General features: G+C 36.3%; 1 protein-coding gene across 12 annotated transcripts in view; it reads right to left on the minus strand.

Moving 5' to 3' along the window:
* The window catches only part of YAP1 (Yes1 associated transcriptional regulator), a 112,439-nt gene that overhangs the window by 24,780 nt on the left and 74,885 nt on the right, over window positions 1–12,774 (minus strand). For 4 of the 12 annotated variants that reach the window (XM_057748247.1, XM_057748242.1, XM_057748249.1 and 1 more), the window contains exon 4: window positions 11,479–11,598. The exons of 4 other annotated variants lie outside the window; for them this stretch is intronic. In XM_057748247.1, the coding sequence (XP_057604230.1) occupies window positions 11,479–11,598 (120 nt within the window). The remainder of the gene's footprint in view (window positions 1–11,478; window positions 11,599–12,774) is intronic. 4 more of the 12 variants (XM_057748248.1, XM_057748243.1, XM_057748250.1 and 1 more) reach the window with 1 other exon arrangement.

Below are 12,774 nucleotides of genomic sequence, written 5' to 3' on the forward strand. Positions count from 1 at the left end.
ATCACAGTATGATATAAAAAAACATGGCCTTTAGTGTCAAACAAACCATGATTAGAGCTGGGCACACCAGTACAATAGTTCATCTAACCCTCAGTTTCCTCAACTATACCTGTGGACATTAACATCACCCTTCTGGACCACTGTGGGGCTTGTAAATAATATGTAAAGCATCTATTACAGTCCTGGAATACAACTGATGCTCCAAAAATGTTAGCCTCCCCCCTTCTCCGAATAGTTCTTTGTAAACTTTAAGATTACCAGTCCTACAGATAATCATCTTGGCTTGAATTCCCATACCTTCCCTCCCCCATCCTTCCACTTCACCATGCCATCACTGTTTCTAAATATTCTATGATTCACAAAGATATGCATATTTATCTTTCCTGTAAGATCTAAACAGAAAAAAATAGGTGGGGGAGTTTGAGCCTTCTCTTTTGGTGAACATGTTCTTGGCATTCCCGTGGGGCACTCAACATATTTATTTTCCCGAGGAGATGTTTTCATACCTCATGCTATGTCAGGTTCGATATGAGTTAAATAGAATTGGGGAAGAGATCTGAGTATGTCACATATGGTGAACATCTCACAAACTGAGGCCTAGAGCAAACACCTATTGGGTGAAAAACATGTTTTCCATTCCAAGCAGTTAAATTAAAAATTTTTTAAACTGCTAGGAAATAACCCATTAGTAAGCTGAGGAGTGTTGAAATAAAATATAATTGATTTCAAAACAGATTTCAGAGCTATATAATACTCAATATTTCATCTATTAAGAAACATTGAAAAAAAAAGCTTTTGAGCTTTCCACACTGGATTTTTATTAAGTAATACAGCATTTAACAAGTTAATGAAAATATTTATTCCTTGTGAAAACTAACTGGACAATAACAATACTGTGTGAAAAAAAACAGGTAAACATCCTCTGCTTCCCACCAGTTTCTCAGAATTAGATACCATCAGCAGCAATCATTAATGACAAGGACCACTGCTGATGGCACAATGAATTGGTTGGAAAGGCCTTTTTCAAATCTAAGCTTATCTATTAAAAACCATAGAAAGAGAAAAATAGGGTATCAAAAGATGGAATAAGAACTCCAAAGAACTAAACAGAAATTTGCACAAAATATGCAACAGAAGTAGTCTCTCTGACTAATAATGGTGAGCACTTTTGGTTGTGTTTACCTAAATGCTGTTACCTATGGATACAAGCAGTGCTACAAGTTTCCATATAAAGAGGTCACTTAAATGACCAATTCAAACAACCATGTTTATCTACTGAAGCTGGGATTTCTTCACTTCAGAAGCATCCCGTTCTTTACCTTTTGACTATCTCAAGCATTTCAACAAAGCACAGAGCAGTGCACCCACATGGGGTGCAGCAGAGACCTCACAAGCAGGCAAGAAACAAAACAGGCTTTGTTTCCTGGGGCAAAGGGGGCAGGGCAGCTAAAAAAGAAAACTTCTTCCCCTCTGTGATCAACTACCAAAATCCCAATGTTTCCAGTTTTAACAAAATTTCTAAAAGGTAAAGGAGAAAACAAACCCCTAAAATAGGCCAGAATTAAAAAAAATATATATGCTTTATTTAAAAATTCAGAGTCTGTTGCCTAGACTATGAAATAGTAACTGTTTCAAGTTTTTCTTAACAAATCAGTCCTGACAGCTTTATGGTGGCAAATCATACACTCAGCAGTTCCTGAAAATAAGAGACCACCTTCTCAAAAACAAAGGGGGTCATCACCATGGGTTCTTGCCAAACTTCATTCTAAACATCTCAATTTTCAAACTTCAGACAAATTTTAGATTTATATAATTTGTATCTTCAACCTTGGAAACTACAAAGTATTACAGATCTGGTAATCAATCATAGACTTTGAGATAATAAATTCAATCCTAGTAACCTCATTAAGAGAAAATTTAAAATTAGAAACATTTTTTTGAACTTTTAAAACATTAACTCATATCAAATCTCCCACACCACAAGAAAGCACTTCTTTACTTTGTCTAATATTTTATCAAGTTTCGGACATTACATGGTTAGAATGGCTATATTAGTTTGTTCATAACAAGAAACAAATTTTAGGTTTCCCCGTACCTACAAGGGTACTTAAGACTGTAAAATGCTGGGCTTATTAAAAGAAATGAATGCTTTTCTGAAAACATAAACTAACAGGCCATTTGTCAGTCTTAACACAGTAAAAACAAAACACAAAACACCCACTGCTAGCCAAGTATTTCAATATGACCTAGGGGATTGAATTGTCTACAAAAAGGCACAATAATTTATATATTTAAATATAACATGATGGCTTCTCAGTGAAAATTACTATTTGATTCACACTGAAAATCTGTCTCTTACAAAAGGAGCAAAAGGTCAGGGTCCTAATCTAATGACTAAATATACTTTTTTATTATCAATATGCAAAGGATGTTTCCCAACACTCAGTTAAGCTATACCTATATAATGCCACGTCCAGGAATGACTTTTTAAAAAAAGTTATGCTGAGATATTTCACCCCTTTAGTAACTTTAATATATTCACAGAATTGTATAACCATCACCACTACCTACTTTCAGAACTCTTTCATCATCACCCCCAGAAGAAACTCTGTACATCTCCTATTGCCCCTCCCCCAGTCCCTGGTAACCATTAATCTACTTTCTGTCTCTTTGGATTTGCCTATTCTGAACATGTCATATATATGGAATCAATGTTGTGACTGGCTTGTTTCCCTTACTATGTTTTCGAGACCCCCCCCCCCCCGCCATGCTACAGTATGTATTAGCATGTTACTCCTTTTTATCACCTAATAACATTCCATGTACAGATATACATTTTGTTGGTCTGTTCATCAACTGATGGGTATCTGTGTTATTTTCACTTTTTGGTTATTATGAATCATGTGGCTACAAACATTCAAATGTGCAGGTTTTTGTGTGAACATATGGTTTCCTTTTTTGGGCATACATATCTAGGAATGGAACTGCTGGGTCATATGGTAACTATATGTTTAACTTTTTCAGGAACTGTCCAACTGTTTTCTAAAGTAGCTGCATCATTTTTCAATCACATCAGCAATGTATGAGGGTTCCAACTGTTCCACATTCTGATCAATACTTGTTAATGACTGTCTCATTTTAGCCATCCTAGAATAAAGTGGTATCTCATTGTGGTTTTGCTTTTGTACGATGCGGTAACAGTTTAATGTCCTCTAAAACTCTACCCCAGGTCTTATCATAGGCAAAGTAATTTCTCCACCCCACACTCCGTACTTTTCTCCCTTTCCAAGCATCAACCTCCAGGGCCCCCAAACCGGGTTAAAATACTGACTCTAAACTGCTCAAAAACATCAATAACATCTTTCTTTAGGTCAATTCGATATCGTCTTCCTTCAACCATCTATCAAAAGTCTGGCATGAAAATTCATTATAATGGTATTTTTCAAACAATACAATTGTGAATGAAACTTAAAAAACATCCAAAAGAACATTTTCTCCTTATCACCTCATTAAGCACTGTGGGGCAGGACACAGGAGATGCTAAATGAGGTGAGGAGGTGCAGGGAGAAAGCAGTCTAACTAGCCTTCAGCTCTCTCTGTCCCCAGGATATAACTGTGTTTTTACCCTCTACTATGAAAATAAAGTTTAAAATCTAGTTTGGAGAGAAAGTACAGATAATGAAAATATTGGTCTAAAGAGAAGGGGAGTAACATTTTAAAATCTACCTGCCATCACGAATTCATGTTAGATTAACGAGTAAACAGTCCTATTAATAACTTTATTCCTAATTACATGTAATTTATTACTATTAATGCTCTTTCACTAGGAGAATTTATAATTTAGGAGAGATGAATCTGAATTTTGACTGACAACCACAAAACCTAGCTCTTTTCTATATAAGTATAGAGCTTCCCAGCAATCCCACTATTGGTCATATACCCTGAGAAAACCAAAATTCAAAAAGATACATGCACCCCTATGTTCACTGTAGCACTATTCACAATAGCCAGGACATGGAAGCAACCTAAATGTCCATCAACAGATGAATGGATAAAGAAGATGTGGCACATATACACAATGGAATATTACTCAGCCATGAAAAGGAATGAAATTGAGTTATTTGTAGTGAGGTGGATGGACCTAGAGTTTGTCATACAGAGTGTAGTAAGTCAGAAAGAGAAACACAAATATTGTACGCTAACTTACAAAGTGAGAGAGTAGCGTTGACATATATACACTACCAAATATAAAACAGATGGCTAGTGGGAAGCAATTGCATAACACAGGGAGATCAACTTATGAATGGTGATGACTTAGAGGGGTGGGGTAGCAGGGAGGGGAGGGAGGCTCAAGAGGGAGGGGATATGGGGATGTATGTATAAATACTGCTGATTCACTACGTTGCACCAGTGGTAGAAACTAGCACAACAGTGTAAAGCAATTATACTCCAATAAGGATCTGGAGGGAAAAAAAAAAAGCCTTCCCTGACCACCTCACACTATTCCCTTTCATAGCACCTTATTTATTATCCTTCATTGTACTTAACACATGATTATTTATTCAGTAGCCTGCAACTCTCTGTCTGCCTGCTAGCACAGTGCCTGGTACATAACTGGCACTCATCTGTTGAATGAGTAAATAAATACTGAAATAGTTTCTATCCCTAGTTAGTAGGATGCTATTAGTAATGCACAAGAGTATCTTCAAGCTAAAGCAAGTCCAGAATGAGTTCTGAAGTGACCTCAGCATCCAAGGTAGCAGAACAACGAGTATAAAACAAAACAGAGAATGTGAACCACGCTCCTTCTAAACTACTGCGATTTATTTCAGCAGAAATCGATCCCGACTACTCCCTTGGGAAGTCTATAATGTCTTTTTCTGTTCCTTTTATCTGAATCTCTAGGTTGGCACAAAAAGTGGCATCACCAAATGGCTCTCTTCTCCAGCACATTTTATAAGATACTTGCTATTAATGCAGAGTTGGTACAAATATAACTTGAAATTTAGTTTTCTTTTAAAAGTGAATTAAGTTTTCTTGTATTTGACGTGAGGGGCCTTAGTAACACAAATAAGCCATTAATTTAAATTATCATTCAGTGACTTTAAGTTTTAAAAATTCTATATGAAAAACTTATGTAAACAAAGAAAAATATTTCTTCACTATATAATTATTTTTATCGCTGAACCATCGTCAAGTGGAAACTACATATTATTTTAACTTCATTAACATATGTGTAGTCACCCTTGGCAAGTAGGAGACATTGCTTACCATGATTGATAAACTATTTTGACACCATCATCTTAACTATAACACTAAAAAAAGAAAAAAAAAAGACTAAAACTACAGACCTCAAGTACTGAACTAACTGATATTCTATAACCTTACGCATTGAAATGTTCATTTCAGTTAGTTTTTGCTTTTTAAGTAAAAAAAACATGTAGTGAGCGCAACAACTAGTACCAATCTCCAACAGTATGTTTTAAATAGGGCTTCACTAAGCATATGGCCTGGAATTATACTCCAAATCAGCTTACATCAGGCTTCCTAACATGGCAACTTTATGAGAGTTCTAAATTTTAGAAACAAAGCATACCAAAAATGCATCATCTTTAAGGCAGTAAAGTTGAACCCTGCCAACACATGCATGTTTAAACTCCTATATGTGTCAGAGCTTGATAGTGTGGACAAAACTTAACTATTCCATCCAGCACTGCCCATCCCCCCATCAGTTCTGTTTGCCTGGGCATACTTACCATGTGATAAGGCTTATCTTTAGATTAAAGGTTGAAAGATTTCCCGGTGTCCTCTTCAAAAGCAATTCCCAGCTGTGACCAGCGGGCCAAAAGCTAAACTTAAATGGTGCAATAAATAGTTCAAAAGTGTCTCTGAAACCTCAGTGCACTCAAATCCATAAAGCTATTGAGAAGTAACCTTAAGCAAGGTTCCAAACCAGTCACTTAAGAATTCATAATCAAGCATGTTGTATTAAATTAATTAAGGACTGGAAATATTCTTTAAAGCACCTACTACATGAGTCCAATTAAGTCAAGAGAAGTCACGTATCTGTCTGAATGAGTTGATTATATTGTGAAACCAGAAGAACTTGGGTCTCTTGATTCCCAACTGAGTAGGTAAATTTTTCTCCAACACAATTCAATTTGTTTGAATTCATATGTAGAAAACAGGATGCTAGCTAACTTCTTCTAATGGATCTTTGGCGGGTATATAAAATGCCAGGTCTGTGCAATGTCATAACTATTTTCCTCACTGGATAATGTGCATTTAAAAACTACACTGAATATTACATTTAAAGAGGCACCAGTTAAATGAAAGGCATCTAGAGAAGGGAAGTAAACTGGTAAAGAGCTCAGCACACTCTTAATGCATAAAAAAACTGGAGAAACCACAGTTAAAAGAAAGCACTCTGGGATTAGAACTATTCACAAATATGAAGGGAAATATATTTCTGAGTAATAAAGGGACACATACTTTCTGGTCATTAAAACCTTCTTTAAATAGAATGGACTGCCTTGTAATGTGGTAAACTCCTAGTTGAGGGAAAGGTCAAAAGTGATCTCTTAAGGATATGGTACAGGTGAGGCATGATAATTCATCTAGATGGTTTCACTTCTGTAATTAGAAACTCATTACCCTTGGGTAATTTCCTCAAGATGAGTCACAATACAGTACACAAGTAAATGCGTTACCCATTGTCATCTTCCTCCCTCTGAAGTTTCCACGTGTTAGTACTGGCGAACTAGGTGTGTTAAGAAAGATTAACTGCACATAAGGTAAATTTCCTTAACATTTTGGGTGTCAAAAGATCAAGTCCAGATTCTAGTTCTGTCACTCAACTATATAACCTTGGGTAAGTCACAATTTCCGAAGGTCTGAGAGAAACTCAAATTTGGGGCAATATTCCCCACCCCTCCCACTATTTTTTCTAAAATAAATTGACTGATTGATTGGCTGTGTTGGGTCTTCGTTGCTGCACACGGGCTTTCTCTAGTTGCAGCGAGCAGGGGCTACTCTTTGTTGTGGTGCACGGGTTCCTCATTGCCATGGCTTCTCTTGTTTTGGAGCACAGGCTCTAGGCACATGGGCTCAATAGTTGTGGCTCACTGGCTTAGCTGCTCTGCGGCATGTGGGATCTTCCTGGAGCAGGGATCAAACCCGTGTCCACTGCATCGCCAGGCAGATCCTTAACCACTGCACCACCTAGGAAGCACTCTCCCAGTATTTTTTAAAAATACATGTTGGTGGTTTGGGGAGTCACAAGGACTGGGTGGCACCATGGCATTTAGTGGGCAAGAGTCAGGGATGTTGAATGTCGTTCAGTGCCTAGGATACACTCTCCCTCCTCCTTTGAGAAATGTTGATTAGAAGAATTACAGGTTCCTTTTCAGGGCCAAATTTTATGAGGTGTATTTGTTTTCATAAGTTTTAGTTAGCAACAGCTCTATATACCTAAAACACACTGAAACATCTTTTCCTCCCTACCCTAAGTAGTTAATAATATAATTCACAACCAAACACCCACATTTTAGGATCACCAGGCAAGATTTAAAAGAGAGCATGAGAAACAAAACAAAAAAACAAGCAAAACAAAAAACTTGTTTTTAATGCATGGATATCAAGAGACTTCCTTCAATAAAATTCATGTTGGTATTTTAGCTACCCAAGACTTCATAATGGAGTTACAGATTTAGTTTCCACAGCCTTTAGTGTTTTTTCCTACCTCTACTAGACCAGACTTAGGTATTTATTTAGTTGGTCATTAGGTACCTTTTCATCAAAAGTAAAATATTACTTATAACAGCTATCAGAAATAGTTGGTCTTAAAGGGAGAATATTAATGAATGTCTAAACAGTTAAAAAATTTAACGGACCTTTAATTATTGATGCAAAATATTTAACTTTGATAAGAAAGATGTGCTGAACAACTTTTGGCTTGTGACTTTCGGCAAATTTGGGGAAACTCTGAAACCAAGGACCAAAATCAACATCTAGGTTTTAATTACCTGTGACATTTCCATGCACAGAATTTCTATGCACAGAACTGTTGATAGTAATCATAAAGAATATTCTGTTTTCGCCAACCTACGTTGTTTATTACCTCCTTTAAGACTCAAAAGATACACCTTTTAATCCAAATCTCTAGTTCTAGTATTTTATTTACACCAAATGGCTTTTAATCTCAGTGGTCTCATTAGCACTTATTTCCAGAAACACAGATTCTAACACTATTTAATGTGTCCTTTTATATAAACAGGGACAAATCACATTACATAAAAGGATCAGTTCACGGACCATTAGCATTCTGGAGTAGATTTTTTCATTCTGAAGAACAGGAATTATAATTTCTGTGTATGTTTTTATTAGGGCTTTTACTGGAAAATATTCAAATGGCTATATTATGTAAAACAAAAAATTTTACAATGTACAAGAAAATGTTTAAACCTGAGACTCTTCATGTTTGTAAGTATAAAATCTCTAGGGAAAAAAGGGTTAATATGAAATAATTTAATGACCTGCATAATACTCAAGCATCAACTTTCTTTAATACAGGGTAAAAACATTCCTAATATGATTCCTTAAAAACAAACAAAAGCCCTCCTTTTTTCAAGGTCAGTAAATATCAGCTAATTCTTATTGCCACTGGATATCACTTCATGATTTGTTACGAATTACTAATCAATGCTGTAAAATAATATAAATGTCAAAGATATACAGTTTTTAGGGAGGGGCAAGATAAGGGTATGGGATTAGGAGATACAAACTGCTTTGGATAAAATAAACAAGCAACAAGAATATATTGTACAGCACAGGGAAACAGTCTATCTTATAATAACTCTACATGGAGGATAAGCTATAAAAGTGTTGAATCACTATGTTATACACCTGAAACTAATATTGTAAATCAATAGTTTTTAAATGTTAAAGAACAAGAAAATCAGATTAAAAAAAATAATACATAACAAATTAATTTCCTGAATTTATATTACATGGATAATTTATTAACTTCATGTGGGATGTAAAGGACTGATAAATTATTCTAAATATAATTATTCTAAAGTATCTGATAAAGAACAGAAATATAAAAGAGGCTGGTGTTTGAAGGAGGTGAGTGATAAAGTCAAGCTTATACAGAGGTGAGGTGTATCTTCCATTCTCAAGTGTCAAAAGACATAGGTCAACTTGACTTAGGGTAAAAAATGGTAATTACTTTAATACAGATTTGGGGAATATAGGAAAGCAAATTTCACAACCACGAAAGCAATAATCCATCATTTGTTGGTGTCTGCATGGTTCAAAGGGTCAGAAAGGGGATAGTTTATATTTTTTTGGCAGATAAAATGCAATCCACCATAGAACTTCAGATTTCAAGGAAAACTCCTTCAAACTCAGCAGCTAACAGCTTGTCTCTATTTGCCGTCACTTTGGATCAGCGAAACCCACACTTTTTTTTTCTCCTTTCCTGCTCCCCTTCAGCTACACTTGAGCTCTCTGACTGAAAAGGTCTGGAACAGATTAAAAGTCGGGCCACAAAGTAAAAAGCTTTGGCATCTTGTCAAGCCTGTCTGGAATACACATACACAGTGGGCCCAAAAAGGGAAACTAAAAGCAGTAAGAGTATTTTATGAAACTGTTTCTTGGCGTACCTAACTGTATGCTGTGTGTACATATGTGTTGAAGGTGGGAGGGAGACTATTATCACCATTATTTTTTGGGGGGACACTTTCTGCTATTTAAAACAAAAGACCAACCTATGTGTGCAATTAATGGATCTACTTAAGCTCACAGCCAAGTTGTTCTATTTCACTTTTTATTAACTGAAAATACTTAACAACAAAAAAAAAGAAAAAGCTTCATTCCAGTTGCTGATTTCTACAGTTAGCTAAGAGTTAATCATCACTTTTCATAACCTCATGTAGAAGGAAAAAGATCCCAGTTACCATTTTAAAAAATTTCCAAAACGTGGACAAGCTGAATTCATTTCATTAAAGATGACTTAAGGAAACATGGCTGTTATCATTCTAGTCCATACAAATGGCAACATTTATTAAATTCGCCACCTTAGTTGGTTTCCTGTTTCAACCACAAGGGCTTATTCAAGTATTAAATAGAATCTGAAGTCGCAAATTATTAACATGACACATTACTTTTTTTAACACTCAAACAGGTCTTGAAGCTCAAAAGGCTAGCATTTAAGCCAAACAGGATATCTGTCAAAATGACAGTCTCTGCCCTAAACCCACCTTTGACTTTACTTGAATAGGGGATTCAATCAGTTCATAAAGCTGACCAATCAGTAAGCTTGGGGCAAACCCAAATGTTGGGGTTTGAAAAAGGTATGCATAGACATAGGAGAACTGTTAAGAACGTTCCTGACAGGGAAGTTATTTTACCCAACCAACTCTGGGTAGAGTTTTTCTTTTTCCTTTCCCCCCAGGATTGTGTTTTGATGGCATTCACAGAGTTAATTCCTCTTTCCCGTAAGGGCCCCACAGTTGTTGTTAGGTCAACCCCTGTAAAGCTTCAAAGGTTCTGAGTTCCCTCAGTCTGACCTACTCAGTGATCTGCACATTGTTTTCATTTAGCTGCAACCAGTCCAAGACGAAAGCTTTAAAACCACAATGAAAAAAAAAAAAACAAAAAAAAACCCCACAATGATCTGCTCCTTTTTAGATCCGTTTTTCCATGGCTTTGGAAAAATATCTCAGAAACCCAACTGAAGGAACTGAAAACAGTGAAAAATACACAGACAATAAGGCCCTAAAGAGCTTGTATACTATTATCAAAATATGCACATTTGGGAGGGGAGTAATTCTTTGTGCAAATGGTGATTTTTGTCATTTGATCTGGAGGGAAATATGGCTTGTGTTTTGTTTCCTAAATGAAAAACAAAGGAAAAAAAACCTTTACTTAAAAAAAGGGGGGGGGGGGAGAGGAGGAGCAGAATTGAAGAGAAGGAAAAGAATGCTTTCATTGGTCTATCCCTAGGGTGACAGGGGTTCCTGCGCTCCCCCCCCACCCCCTTAGGATAGAAAACATTATAACACCCAGGCACAAGATGGTACTCATTGCTCTCTAAAGTTAAGCATAAACAGACACCACGTCTCGGATAAAAGTTGATATCCCAAGTTTTAGATGAAGTGACAGCCTGATTATTTCTGTAGCTAGAAAGATTATTTTAAACAACATCACTGTGTTTCCCAAAACTGTGAAAGGAACAGTGAGTCTGGTTAGTAAACCACCACAACATTCCTCCAACCCCATCCCGGGCTAAAAAGCTGATTTAGACCTGAATTTCTCAAATTTAAAGTGAAAGGTATAAAAATAGTACTGGATAAGTTGGATGGGCAGTCATTTTTTAAAATTATAAAGCAATGCAATTTAATTTAAATGTACCTTCCCAAATTCACATACCAAAAAAACAATAATCAAAAATATCTAAAAGATTTTGAGATGAACCTTTACCAAAACGAGGGTCAAGCCTGGGGTCTAGCCAAGAGGTGGTCTTGTTCTTATGGTTTATATAGTATATTTCTCCATCCTGAGTCATAGCTTGTTCCCATCCATCAGGAAGAGGACCTATAAATACAGAAAAAAAATCATGGTTGGTTTTTACTTGGTGAATCTAAAAAAAAAAAATGGGAGGGGTGGCTAATTTAAAAAGAAAACATATCCTGATGTAAAACAACTCATTAAAGTAGAATTAAGCATGTGTTCAGAGAAGAAAGGTAAACCTGTATACTTGATTCTTCTCCACTAAAAAGAAATTACACAATAATAAAATCTCCATGCCCAAAGACATAGATGTAAAAAAGGTCAGATTTCTGAAAAATCCTCTGGAAGTCATGACCCAAATAATTATTATTAGTGTTAATATAAGACATGGAGTGCTGCAGCTCAGGAACTACCCCTCAATCCAGTCAATTTTGTGAGAGTACCTTCCTAGAGACCCCAAGGTTCTTTAATAAGGAATATATGTAAGTGTTCTCAGAGCACCTACAGCATCATAAACATTCTGCTTCACATAAGGCACAGTTTAGCTAAGCCTGCCAAGTGCCATTTATTTCCACTATTTCTGTGATTGACTCACATCAAGAAAACTACAACAGAGAAAACATGGTTCAAAAAAGCTTATTCTTAAGCAGCCCAGAAGTTGCTAGGAGGTGGGAATTATGGCTGGAAGTTTGTCAGAGACTTGGGAAGGGGGCAGGATAAATTCCAGAACTGTTGTAAGGCAAATTTCTCAGGAAGAAAAAGACAAAAGGTACAAATTTCAAAGCTACAGAGTGAGGAAATAATACCTGGGAGATAAGGCTAAAGAATATAAAAAGTATAAGAAGATTATTCTATCTTTATGAGGGTATGGAGGCTAGGCAGTTGCTTTTGTGAGGTAATAGCAATGAAGAGAGAGGCCCAGTATAAATTACTAAATTCAGGCATATTTCCTCCTCGTGTCCGCCACTCCCCTTCCACTTCCCACTCCTACCAGGAATCAGCAGAGGCAAAGGTAAATTGGAGAGGCCGAGTAAATGCCTAAAGTTTTCCATCTGTGGACCCACATGAATTGACTGCTTACTATGTGCCAGTCACTATGCTAAGTATGTTATATACATTAACTCATTTAATCCTTACAGTGACCAAGGACATAAGCAGTAGTACTATCTCCATTCTAACTGGGAAACTGAGGCACAGAGTGGTTCAGTCGGTACATCACAAAGCTAGTGTCAGAGATGATACTCAAACCTAGCAGCCTAA

Source organism: Hippopotamus amphibius, chromosome 9, assembly GCF_030028045.1.
Source record: "Hippopotamus amphibius kiboko isolate mHipAmp2 chromosome 9, mHipAmp2.hap2, whole genome shotgun sequence".
Taxonomy (NCBI): domain Eukaryota; kingdom Metazoa; phylum Chordata; class Mammalia; order Artiodactyla; family Hippopotamidae; genus Hippopotamus; species Hippopotamus amphibius.